The sequence below is a fragment of the Phragmites australis genome, chromosome 2 (assembly GCF_958298935.1).
Source record: "Phragmites australis chromosome 2, lpPhrAust1.1, whole genome shotgun sequence".
NCBI classification, from domain to species: domain Eukaryota; kingdom Viridiplantae; phylum Streptophyta; class Magnoliopsida; order Poales; family Poaceae; genus Phragmites; species Phragmites australis.
The window spans coordinates 10357756-10371727 of record NC_084922.1 but is presented as its reverse complement, the minus strand read 5'-3'; the positions used below and the strand labels follow the sequence as shown (position 1 = coordinate 10371727).

The 13972-nt window shown below is 41.9% G+C and overlaps 1 protein-coding gene across 6 annotated transcripts; it reads left to right on the top strand.

The window, feature by feature from the left end:
• The first annotated feature begins 6373 nt into the window (after nt 1-6373).
• On the top strand, nt 6374-11325 carry LOC133899121 (polyadenylate-binding protein 2-like). 6 transcript variants are annotated; one of them, XR_009906320.1, is made up of 6 exons: nt 6374-6646; nt 6734-6833; nt 6964-7329; nt 7417-8059; nt 8330-8561; nt 9093-10581. XR_009906320.1 is itself a non-coding variant. In XM_062340068.1 (3 exons), exons 1-3 carry the CDS (start codon nt 6617-6619, stop codon nt 10698-10700), a joined length of 225 nt encoding a protein of 74 aa, XP_062196052.1. In that variant the 5' UTR covers nt 6374-6616; the 3' UTR covers nt 10701-11325. The 6 variants fall into 6 exon arrangements, 1 of the variants encoding a protein (XP_062196052.1); XR_009906319.1 differs by having other exon boundaries at nt 6904-7329; XR_009906322.1 differs by lacking the exon at nt 6964-7329 and having other exon boundaries at nt 7959-8059.
• The last annotated feature ends 2647 nt before the right edge of the window (nt 11326-13972 follow it).

Genomic DNA, 13972 nt, shown 5'->3' with positions numbered 1-13972 from the left:
TGTGAATAGTATTGCACCAGAAGTGATGTTCACACACACACACACACACACACATATATATATATATATATATATATATATATATATTGTAAAATTACACTCTGTTTCAAAAAATAATGGCAGAGAATTAAAAAACCGGTGAGTGACACGTGTCACCCGTTCACCGAGCAAGACCTTACTTGTCATCGGTGAACAAGCAACACCCTGCTTTGGTCGAAATAATTTAATTTGGATCTTTTTTATTGTTGAATCGTCAGTGTCATTATATGTTTGTGTGGTATTTTGTATACTCAGATTTGATGAAAACGAAAAGTTGAACACGATGATTTTAATGGGAACTGCGACATACACAGACGTTGGTATGACCTAAACAAGTATCGTGTCTAAACTTAACATAATTTAAGAAATGTAAATAATATGATTACAATATCTGATCTACTGAGAGCAACATGTGTACTTTCCTTTCCTCGCCGCTTCGGATCCTACGTTACGTGCCCGATATGCCCTCTCGCGCTTTCTCTCCCTCTCCGCCTCACGGGCTTTCGCCATCATGCGGTTATGCTCCTCCCTCATCTTCTACTTCTCCTTCTAAATGCGCTTGCACGTAGCCTCTCTCCTCTCGTCGGCTTACATCTCATGAAAGTGTCTCCAAGCGGCGTGATGCTCAACGTGAAGGAGAAACACATCCGCTTCTGACTGCTCAGTATCCAACCACTGTAAGAAGTCACATAGTGGTGACGACAACTGTAATGAGGATTAAAATATTAAGTGGTAAATCTTAGTTGTTTTTAAGTAGTTTAGTAACAAGTTATTATCGGGAGACATGAGCCAACATTGGTGCTTCTCTGGGGTGGATCGTACTCGTAGTTGCGGCACATGAAGAACCTCCTTTCGTAGCTGTAGGAGAACTCGAATGATTTCATCATCCTACAAATGTCTCTACACCAGTATATTGGCACTTCGACCCCATTAAGTGGAGTATCCAACATATATTTCTTGGTGAAAGGATGAGATGCCATTTTTGTCGAAGTTGTAGAGGTTGAGGCTAGTGGTTTGATTGTACATGTGGGCAAGAGATCATGTATTTATACAGCGGAATCATGTTGGTGCATGGACTAAGTTCATGAAAATCGGCCTTGAAAAGTAGTTAATTCTGTAGTAAGGTGTGGTCATATCAACTGAAAATGTTACTTCGGAAAAACCTACTTCTGAAAAGGCTATGACTGAAAAGACTAGGTTTGAAAAAGGTTGCTCTGAAAATACTACTGATCAGAAGGCTAATTTTGAAAAGGTTAGGTCTAAAAAGGGTAGGTCTAAAAAATAGAGTACATGTTAGTAATGTGACTAATTCTAGTAGAAGCCATCGATTTTATTATTACGGTTAAATGTGTGTGAGTAACACAAAGTTGACGATAATATTACATTGATCCGGACAAAAAAAGGCTTCTACTGGGTGGACCGAGGATGTCTCCCTCTTCGTTAATATGCCGCTTCGTGTTCAGCCTCTTCCTGCTGGCGTAGGAGTGCTTCACGCCTTTGAAGCTCAACATCATTCCTCCTTAGAATATCCTATCAGAGACGATATTCCTCCTTATGCCTCTGAAGTTCCTCGGCCTCTTGCTTGTGTTCTTGTTCTTGATGTTGACGTTCTTATAGGTGCTCGTGCCTTGCCTCCTGCCGCAACCTTGCTTCCTTTATCCTAATCTCGTACTCACATTTTGTTTCAGCCTCTCTGATATATCCCTCACAGTATGGTGGCTTGACATGGTCGATCTATTCCTTGAAATGACAAGGCTTAGGATAATAAACTCGGAGTTAGAAGTGATATACTCAAGGTATAATTAGGAGGTGTGGACGAAGGCAAAGAGAGAGACGTACCATGAAATTGTCATCAAGCTCTGGGCATATAAAGAACCTCCTACTAAAAGTCTAGACCTCAAAGAACGTTGACATTCAAGCTCGATCGCTACACCTGTACAATGGATGCTCGTTCCATTATGGCACTCCTATAGGGTGGTTCCTCCAGGAATCCATGACGACCTCTTTCGAGGCGGCAAGAAAAGACAATTATTATCACGGTTTGAAAAGGCTAGGTCTGAAAATATAGTACATGTTTTATTATCATGGATGCATATGTGCGGGTAACACAAATTTGAAGGTAATATTACGCCACGGTAAAAGACCGTATGCTGCTACAATGTATCTATAAAAGACTCATGTATCTAAAAACTAAAGCAACAATGATCAACTTAGGGTAAGGCGGGAGGGGGCGAGGAAGAAGGGGGGCGGGGAGGCCGGCGGGGAGATGGGAGGGTTCATTTTGTCCAACTGAGTACGAGGAGCATCTCTACAACTTCAGGATATGAGTGATTTTCGTTATCTAAGTCACCTAAGGATTTAAGAGCACCTGAATGAGCCCTGGTCTAAGTGCTCCCATGGGTACGACTGCACCTTCAGATGTATAATGGGAGCATTCATTGGGGTCATCGATTATTCCGATGTTCTTTTGGTAGGGTGAGAACTATATCACCATGAACGTTTGCATCCTTTTTTGAAAACATTATACATTATGACCTTCACAATTCTGAAGGCCTCCAACGATGACCCCGATAACTGCCAGTACACGAGATGAGTTGATCCTCCTGTTCTGCAACATATCCAAGACACCACCTACGAGACCAAATCTTCGACTTGCAGAGGGAGGTTGAGAATATGCCAAGTCCTCCTGTAATATACTTGAAAGACACTTCTGTATGCATCGATCTATGGTGCACCTGCTCGTGCCACAATAGGGATGCTCTTCCTCTACCTCAAGCTCTTCCTCTACCTCCGTCAATGTAATACTGTGCTAGAGTATTGGGACTCAAGAGCCTCCTCGCAGTTCACTCTAATTTAGTATGATTAGAACCACAGTCAAGACGGCATTATAATTTGTGTATCAACCCATCGATCTTCACCCTTTTTACATTCCGTAAGGCATGTTAAGCGAAACTCTGGTACACCATTGGGGTATCACATATGCCATTCTACGTTTGGTTGCCATGTTATATTATGATTATTACAGAATGGTCATAGTACGAGTCTATGGTCCGAATAGGATAACAAAATAAAAACACGGTACATGAAAGATAATATGACAATAACAATAACATAGTAGTTTGAAGAAATTAGCACCACACTAGCACTAAAATAGTATCATAACACCAACAATAACATAAGATCATGAAACTAATAATAACCTAGTAGCCTATAGGTTATGTCTCCTCTTTGGGATGACCCCTCTGGTCGCATCTGGCCTCGGGGCCTTGCGCCTCCTCGCTCTCACTTGGTTAGTTGAGTACGTCAGGTGGTTCGGTGGAACGATCGGCAGCTCAGGTCATCCAGGAGACGGTGGAGTGGCGTAGTTATCCTAGGAGGGCTGTGTCCCCGTAAGTAGCACGCCAGGTAATTGCGATGCACCGAGCTTATCGCTATGTTTGAAGATGTAGGACTACCTAAGGACCTGACTCCTGTCCCTAGTGAGCAATTTCGTGTAGCTACCCTGTGCCTCTACATCTCAGAGATTGTTGATCTCTGCACATGGAACAACAAAGAAAGCATGTTAGCACTGATAAAGCGTGACATACGTAACAATTGGTTATGCATGAAGTGAGTGTCGTACCTGAGCCAGGGACGCGACAACTCAAAGGACCTGGGTCTGCGGAGGAAGGGTGTGTGGCCCTGGTGCCAGTGTAGAAGTGATCACCGGCACCAGTGAAGGCTAGCCTATACGCTATGATGCCATAGCAGGGGTCACTAGCGCTGGAGAATGAAATCCAAAGCCACACGCCACTTTAGTGCACGTCACTAGCCTCGGTGAAGGATTGCCTCGCTGTAGTAGGGGTGGAAGAGGAAGTCAGGGTGGAAGACGACCTCGACGGCTCAGCGACGAAGGTCAGACATATCAATGGGTGAGGTAGCTTAGTGAACGTGGCTGATGGGTGTGGCGTGAGAGGAGATGATGCTCGTGGTCCCATCGAAACATCCGAGGATGAACTGTAGCTAAGCGACTGGAAGACCTTGTTCACTTTCTAGATAATCCGGCCTAACGCCTTGCTCACCTCACCCCTGGGGACCTTGAGGCCACTGTCGATCCGTACCTTGATCGCTCGTGCCTCGACCTCAACCTGGTACAGTATGTCCCTATACAAAAGTTTTATTTGAGTACACAATTTCCTATACCAACAATTGTAGTAAATGATGAGTCACGTACTGTTATTCGTACCTTAAGTGAACGCGCCTGGTCCCTATGCGCCAGATACGTGTCGCGAACGTTCAGCACGTACCGAGGAACCTCGGTCAGTGTGTACATCACCCAGATCTATGTCCGAGCCATGGACCAAGAGAGGTACTTCGTGTATGGCTCCTCAGAGTGTGGCCGATTCTTATCCACGACGTGCTTGACAGCTTAGTCCCATTCGACAACCCACATGTGCGCACGAGATGCAAACGCGCTCGTGGTATGAGCCTCCTTGCACGTTAACCTGCAAAAACATAAGGACATGAAAAAAGGTGCAGCAGTGTCTCGTATGGAAATGTAATTATAATATTACACACTATTGTATATTGGTAGGCATCGTCCTAGTCAGCCATAGTGGGCATGGAACTTCTCGAACAGCCGCATCACGTGATGCGGTGAGTACTCCTCGATGTAGATGTCACCGATGAGGGCGCAACGCGTGAGCCAGTACTCCCAGTCTAGTAAGCAGTGCATTGAAAGGCTAAGGGGAGTGCGTTGAAGTACCTCGTCCTCCGTGTACAACCTCCAGTGGACGTCGTTCACCATCAGCTCAAACTGGTGAATGAAGTCCGGGTACACGCGATGTATCTGCACGTTGGAGCAAGTCAGTTGTGCAACCAAACTAAGTTAGAGAAACAAAAAATGAAATAATGAACATATATGCACACAATATCATAGCACTTTCCATACGTTTGCACCACAACGACCCCATGGTCGTGCCGTTGATGCCGTCCGTAGGGAGCTGGTACACGCTATGGTTGATATGGGTCTGCCGATGACGAAGCTCTCGTACGACCACATTTGAAGTAGCATGGGACACCCAGTGAGGATTGTGTTGTTGTTGGTCCTAGTGCAGGCGTTACACAGGCCGCAATACATCACAACCAACACAAAAAAAGCCTAGCTGTACTGCGGGACATCCCCCGAGTCGGCGTCTGCAACCTCTCTATCACAAGGGATCATGCTCCTAGAGACCATGTTATCGTGGGTCTCGGTGAACATGACCCACCCGAAACAACCTAAACATGATACGCCTCCAAGTGGCGGGACACGTCCTCATCGCCTGCCAGTAGGTGGATGTTGTCTGTCAGTCAAAAAAGGAACAATTACAAATATCTTCATCCGTTAGTAACGTAAAGGATATGAAAAATAGTACAAGACATACGTACCACAAACTGAACAAAAAAGGCCTTCATCGGACCGTGCTTCTTTGGTCCCTGGAAAAACCCTAAACGTGGCTAGGCCATCCCTCCGTTGAATGACGGAGAAGCATCCCAGCAGCTCATCGCGCCATATCACACCCACGTCCCTAGCCCCATCAACGGCACCTGCACAAGGCAGGCCCATCAGGAGCGAGACGTCCTCGAGCGTGAGCGCCGTCTTGCTGCATGGGAGGTGGAATGTGTGCATCTCTGGATGCCATCTGTCGACAAGGGCCGCGAACAGGGCCCTGTTGTAGCTGAATCGTGTGGGCGCCTCTAAGCTCCCCACCAACGCATCCACCTCCACCAACCGACACAACGGAAGTAGCACAACAGCACACAACCTTCAAGCATAATATAGTTAGCCATGGATACCGATAACAAACCATACAAACCTTGGGATCTAGCGCACGTCATCCCTCATGAGCTCATCTGACACATGTGAAAGGACAATGATTTACCGTATTTATGTTACTTTTTTCTATACCCGTTATCACTTTCAAAATGAATTACATTGCGATAAATTTTTGTATGAATGTTACTTACAAGATATATGTTATTTGTTTACCTATTGCTTAGAGCACTATTGAGTGATATGAAGGAATGTTAAAACCGCAATCTTACTTTTGCCTTCTATTTATCATATGTTTTACGTTCCACACTACAATCAGTCCAAATCAGAGCTTCTGCAGTATGTCACTAGCTGATATACTATTATCCTAAACCTTGTTTCTTACCAGCGCCATTATCTACTAGCAGCGCACAAGGGCACGTCGGTCTCTACTATTATACTAGTAAAGTGCGTCCATTCTCTCAAACTTCATTGAGCCACATCATCATCAAACCGTGAGACGTCGGATCAAGCTAGCAAGGAGACTGTTGGATCTAGACTTCGTGAGTCTTCCCATAGCACGCCCGTCCACCTGATTCTTCTCCCTCCCTGAGTTCTTCTGCTCCTCGCGCCCCGCCGACGCCCCTGACGGAAACTCCTCCCCGCTCCTTGCCATCCCCGTACCATGGGCGATGCCACCGTCGAAGACGCCCCCACCAGCTACATCATTCAGCACCCTACGCTGCCTTCCCTGCCTCTTCTGTGCCCACGTTCCTCCCCCTCTCTGTTCTGGAGGATGTCGACATGGCCGCCGCCGGGGACCACGCATCCAAGGTCCCACTCCGCGCTCCTTCGGCCTGGTCGCAATTTGCTCGTCACCCAAACGCTAGCGACATAACTGACCTGTGCCCGCATGCACAGCTTCAAGACCTCGATAAGATGAAGCGCCGGCTCAAGGAGATGAAGGAGGAGGCCACCGCGCTCCGCGAGATGCAAGCCAAGGTCGCCAAGGAGATGCAAGGTTGGCCCCTTCTTCTATGTCTCGTCTACCACGTGTGTTATCCAAATTCTTTCACCAAGAAAATCCCCAGATCCGCCGTGGCAGCTTCGAATTCGATCCCCTCCCTGAGTCGACTCTATCTGATCGCCAGATCGAGGATATCGGCCACCGACCATGTGAGTGGCTTTGTGCCTGGCGTCGTGCTGTGCGGCGTGTGCATGCGAGGCGTGATGGACGGCGGTGAGCAGCATCGTCGCAATGCCACTGTATGTCGCCACCGCCACGGCGCTGCTCATCGGGGGCCTCGCAGTGCCGCTGTGCTCAATTAGGCATTGCCTCGCACCGCCTCCTGGTTCTTTTCTCTTTTTGCAGGCATCATTTTTGCACCCCCCACCCCACAGATTGCTCCAGGGATGAATCCGCTCCTCCCTCACGTCGGCATGGCTCACTGTCACGATGGTCGTAGCGTCGTGTCTTATTTGTATGCTCACTGTTGTGAGCAGTGCTCCTCACCAAGGTATAGTTCAATGCTGCCCAACTTCAGTGTGTTCCCGTTTCATGGCTATTCTCCTTCTCTTTCCCCTCATCTATGTCTTTTTACCAGTTCCTAGTTTCTTCCTTCCATCAGACTGGGGAGAGGCCAAGGAAGGATCCCTCCCTCCTGAAAGTGAATCGCAAAAGAAAGAAAGAAAGAAAGAAGATTGCACGATTACAGAGCCATCATACCAAAAATTAGCTTCTCTTCTGGATTATTCCTTGCCTTGCATTATGAGTTTCTCCACATGGATGTACATGACATCCACTCTTTGGTTAAGGATGACATGATTCAGTTTTAGGTGTCTAACTAACAGTTTTGCGCTTTTTGTATTGAGGGTACTATGATCTGATATGTTTATTGAAAATTCTTTTATAACTCACGGTGCACTGGAATGATACTCGGCCTGGACTTTGCCTCTGGGGAGGCAAATTGATGCCTCGTCAGATAGTGGAAAGCCTGTACCTTTAATGTATTTTTTTAGACCTAGGCCTTTAATGTAGTTAGAATTGCTCTATAATTATATGTAGTATTATGCTACTGAATCCTTTTTGATGTTCATAGAAAAAAGCGAGTGTATTTCACATGTTTCGCCATTTTTGTTTTGGTAGGTTATCCCAAGATAGTGCTTTTACCTTGCAGTAGATTGCTTCAACAGGGAAAAAAAACTGGAAGAGAAAGATGCCTGAGGCCAAGAATATGAAAGTAGCAGGTATGGTACACATTGCTTGCTTACCATGATCTGTGTACCTAGAGCATGCTTACATCTGAATATTGATATCTATCTGAGTCTAATTCGTTATAAAGATAAGTTATAAAGACAATTACATGTAAATTGTGATACTTATACTCCTTAAGTGCAAGGCTTCATATGTATGTCCAGTTGATGCTTACACAAATGGTTGATTCTCAATTACTACTACCTGCTGCACTAATCTTCAGCACTTCCTATTTTAGCTAACCTATTTTGCTAATTTTACAGGTGCCACACACAATTCTGTTGAATTTGTACATTGATAGCTCCAGATCTATATAATGATCTCATATAAATTCAGACATCCATCGCCACTTTTCACATTGGCTTATCAATCAGGCATCATTGTAATCGTCGAATATGTTAGCTGATCTTCATGTCAGTTCTATGGCTTTATTGACTCATCAATTTTATGTGCTGTGTGTGGGAGGCTGCTCAAATGCTCAACAAAGTGTAAGAGGTATTGCTAAAAAAAATTTCCATAGCCAAACCTAAATTGGTAGCATATTGGTGAAAAAGTAGATACAGCTCCACCTTATGCAACCATCATATTTGGATAGCTTACCTTTATTAGAGGCTATATAGCAATATTAGGTGCTAGATTTTGGGCACCAACCCAATCGATGTTGTGCATAAGACTATGTCATGTCTTCTTTTCAAAGCACACTAATGGATGGAAAATTTTAGCCATTTTCATGTACTGCTAGAATATTTGGTTCTCCATTGTCACTGACGGATAGCAGCAACAAAATTCTAATTTTTCTGTCTCGCTATGCAGTATCTGTGCCCATCCATAAGTCGTAACATTTACCAGTCTTTCAATCTCAAATAGGAATACACAATTATAAATCAATTGATCAGTAGATATTAAGAGCATTAGTGCTTAATGGTGTGCTCAAATTTATTTGCTTTGGTGGTTATGATATAAGAGTTGTCAAAGTAGCCATTAATTTTCTTGAATTGATATGTAATAGATCCATTTTCATCTCAGATTCAACAAAGCGTTTTTGTGGGAACAAAATATTCAGATTCAGTTTTCATCCGGGAGAGGCGGCGTTTGTGTCACAGCGAGCGCGAGGGTTGTGGGCCTCGTCATGGCAGAGACAATCTCGGCGACCTCCTCCGACCTGAGAATGTCATGTGGCTGGCGATGCGCTGCCACCATCACCTTCTCCACCACGCTGCCCCCTCGCTCTCACTATCTGGTGACAAATGGAGTATAGAGTTAGGGTTTGGTCCGGCGACGATTTTGTTCTTGGCGTAGTCGTCCTCAGCCACCAGATTCAATCCAACATTTGTAATCCTTTTTGTATTGGGCTGTATTTTCAGTCAAGAGCCCAACTAATTTATGTTTTCTTACCTTTTTCCATGAGCTGCTAAATTGTTCTACGGCCAAGCAGAAAGCAAATTTTGGGCTTCAATTATTTTCAGCGTCCCTATGATCTTTAACACTGTTTCTCCCTTACGTACTATTCAAATTAACGTTTACTCACCAAAATTCATGCAGCTAAATTATGAAAAATTATAATTAGTCTCCAATTATAATAGACATTTTCAATGTTAATTTCGAGACTAAACACAACATTCAATTCTGCTTTTACCATTAGTATCGAAATTACAACCAATATCATCATTTGATTTCACGAAGTAGCTCCCAACAAGTAGCTCCCAGGTTTTCTCTAAATTCCATATAAGTTCTTAAACTTCTCCACACAAACACAGAGGTCTATGTCTAAAGCGGAATTCTCTGCTCTATATCTCGACATCAACAGACCAAAGCCTGAACATGTTCTGCCTCCAAGCCTTTCCCTGACTGATGGAGCAGCTGATCCAACACCACAGCTATAGGGAAAAACTATAGATTGAGGTAATGTGATATGAAATTTCTAATTCATTGTGAAGCTACAGATTATAGCAGACCGCTGGATTAATGTAGCTTTGAGCCTAACCTTGGATTTGGTAGTACTGTTACTTCTTGGCCAATATGATTTCTTCAGATTGAATTTGTTCATTTGTAACTCATTTGTTATGGCATAATGTTCTTTCAGAATTCACTTACAAGTTACAAACCTGAAAAATATGTGCAGTATCTTCCATGCGAAATTGATTTCTGTTTTGTTAATAATGTCATATGTTAACCTATGTTAGACATGGATTTGACTAATGTCTCTTTTATCAAGAGTATTTATTTTACGATCTAATTATCCAGTCAATTATTTCCCTGTAAAAGGGATACTTATGCACTCTTCCTGAGAATATGATGAGTTCATAGCTAAGTAGGTCATCTAATTTTCAAGAGAGGCTACCAAAAACATAAAAGATTAAACTCACTTGGTATTTTCTGCACATCTTCCAACAGAAAGAAAGGAGCTGCTTTTGGCTGCAAGATGCGATTTATCTTTAATCTTTGCATGTTCTAGGACAATATTTTTCGTACAAAACCTGCATCTTATCTTTCACGAGTTTTGTAACCAATAATATATCCCTCTATTGCTTGATTGCAGTTGTACCAGCAGGTGAAGGAACTGAATTACTGGTTAGTCTGCAAAATGAGGGTAACCTATCATGTTTCCTTCATTTTCTTTTGTTTTTTCTCTAGCACATCCGTGTAAGCTAGGATTAGTAGTGGGCTTGGGCTACCTCTATTTACATGGGATTTGGTAAGTGGATGTTCCATGCTCATGTGTTCTGTGAGTTTTGGTTTTTTGTGTGGTAACTCGCTACAAAATCATTTTTATTTGGGGCGGTGTGCAGTCTTTCAAATTGTCCCGGTTGTTCAATGTTGTCTGGCTAGCTTGTATATAACTGCTTTTGTGTAACAATCATGTTTGTTATTGCAACATTATAAAATCTGTTGCATACATCTCACAACTGTTACTAAACCTTTGGCTTTCTCTATCTGTTATCAGGTAAGTTAATGATAGATAACAGATTTAATGACAGTGGATGACCGCTTCAATATCATACCTTGATTTGCAATTGTAATCTAGGCGAAATTTGATGGATGGATTTGTTTTCCCTGCATTTAATTATTTAATATGATAAGCTATAATGGAGTTTTTATTTATGCAAGGAGCTCAGGTGGCAAATATTCTTAGTCTTTATCGATTCCTCTTAGTCTTTAGAAACTCCGCACGTCAAAAGCTGATTCATAAGCACCAACCAATAATTTACAGCTGTACCCATAAAGGAAAAAAAAATTCCTTTTAATCTGGCAAAAAATTTAGCCATTTGTTTAAAGCTAATGCTCTTAACATTTATTTTGCAACCGAATTGGAGTGTTGTTTGTGAATTGTATTTGGTGTATTCAATCAAGGTGTGCTACCAATTCCTAATTATCAATAATTTTATTAGTGTTGTCTTGCTCCATTTTTCTCTAATGGATATTCTTTATCTTCGAATGTGCTATTTTATTATGTATATTTATGTGTATAGCGTAAATAAGTACTTCAGTAAATCAATCACCGGTGCCTCTGCATTGCACATCTGAACCACGCAATGAAAAAAAGCACGAATTCATAAAAACACCACTCATAATATGGGATGAAGCGATTATGACAAATAGACAATGCTTCGAGGCACTAGATAGATCATTGAAATATATAATGAGTGAGCAAAATCCATATGCTAAAATGTTCTATTTGGAAGAAAAGTTATTATCTTAGGAGGTAACCTTTGACAAATATTATTTGTTATAGTGAACGGTACAAAATCAGAAATAATAAGTGCAGCTATTATAAAATCATCCTTGTGGAACTATGTTTAGATTATAAAACGGACAAAAAAAATATGAGATTGAAGAGTAAGACAAATAATGCTATTGAATATCAGGAATTACAAGACTACAATAAATGGAAGAACTAACGCGTGGATTAGAGACCTCAGTGGTCCGACTAATATCAACATAACACAGTAACTGCAGTGCACTCAGCGTGGGCGGCAATGCCACACCGAACTTCTAGTTGAAGTCTGGTTCGGGAATCGGGACCTAGCTTGAACCAGGTGGTGGACGCCATTGCCAACAGCGTCCAGGTCTGAACGTCGTTCGTGACAACATCCCTTTCTGGACGCTAGGAAGGTAGGCGTCCTTCCCAATTTCAAAATTGAGTAAATTTCATGAACCTATAACTATTTATACATTTATAACGTAAAACTACATCTTCTAAGGCTCACAAAACTATAACTACTCGTGCCCTTAGTGGTCAGACAAAAAAGTTATAGTGTTGTCTTATTAAGAGCATAAGTAGTTGTAGTTTTGTGAAATATATTTTAGAAACTGTAGTTTTACGTTACAAAAGTACAAATAATTATAGATTTAGGAAATTTACACTTTACAATTTGTTTCCTTTATTACCACTATTAAAATTAAGGACATATTAATTATTAAAAATAAAAATGCGGTGTTCCCAAACAATCCCACGGAAATTTCGTCGAAGAAACCATCCACGCGACTTCATCTTGCCAGTTAGGAGAGCAAATTAGTGAACCTACATGTATACATCGATCTTTTTTAATTTAACTAATAACATTATTTTTTTCAAATTTAATAAATTTTCAAAAAATAGTGTAATTAATTAAACAAAGGGGGTCGGTGGGTATACCAATTTGCACCCCTATGACTGACATCCTAGTCACGGCAGTGAGGAGAGGGAAGGGGAATGTGATTCTCTGACTTCACGGTGGAGTGGAGTTGCCGTTGGATGGAGTTGCCGTTGGATTAAAATAGATGGATATGATTTATAGTATACTGTTTTGTAAATAGTGAGACTGTTACATCCCTATTGCTACAGTGATGTTGCTATAATATTAGACGTCAGTCTACTATTTACCCCTCACAAATAGTTATTCGCTTATGACATTAGAGCATCTTTAGCAGCTCTCTTAACCTATCCTCTATTTTTGGTATCCCCTAAACCAACCTCCATATCCCTTAATATAAGGAATCTATTTCATTCCCTATCCAGCCACTCCCTCATTGACGTGCGGATCATTTTTTTATAGGATATTAATAAAATAAAGTGAGATATATGGGCTGAGATTTAAGGAATCTGATGGGGAGTGAAAAAATATAAAAAAAGATTTTTTAGAAAAAACCTTTATATAAAAATATAGAGGATGAGTTTTAGCGTAAGTATTGGAGATACTCTTATCGGTGAATTTAGGTAGTGTTTGGTTGCTAGAATGGAATGGTACATGAATGAGATGGTTCATTTGAATGGGATAATTTAGTATGGGATGGTACAATACTATATTTGGTTAGTTATATAAGATGATATATGCTTATGTTTAGTTGGTTGTAAAGGATGGTACGAGATCGTACAAGATCTTGTTTGATTAGTAGGATGGATTAGCTCTTATTCTTTATTTGGTGCATATATGGTTGCAGCACGATTATTTTTGAAAGAAATGTCTTGGCGATCTCACACAATATCTGGCCGCTGTGCATTATACTACATGATAGTATCCTATGCACTGTCATAGGTTACACGTACGCGTATTGCTGACAGTACAGAGGCTCCGACTAAACAGCAGGGGATCTAACAGTACTGGTTACACGTTCAGCTCAATACATGCAGGTATTCGCAGGTACTGATGCAACAACTCAACAAACACATAGATTAGTCAGCATGTTAATTGAACATACTAACCAAACATTATATCAACTATCAAGGAAAGAATATATCATAGCCAAACAAACAACCTGATAGAAGTACCATATCATCATTCAAACGTCACCCGCCAAACAAACGAACTCACCAGGACCATACAAGTATCTGAATGTGGATAATACATGAATCTGTTTCACCCACCAACATTCATCAATCCAATAACATATTAACTAATAATATAGCTCATATCAGCATAAAGTAA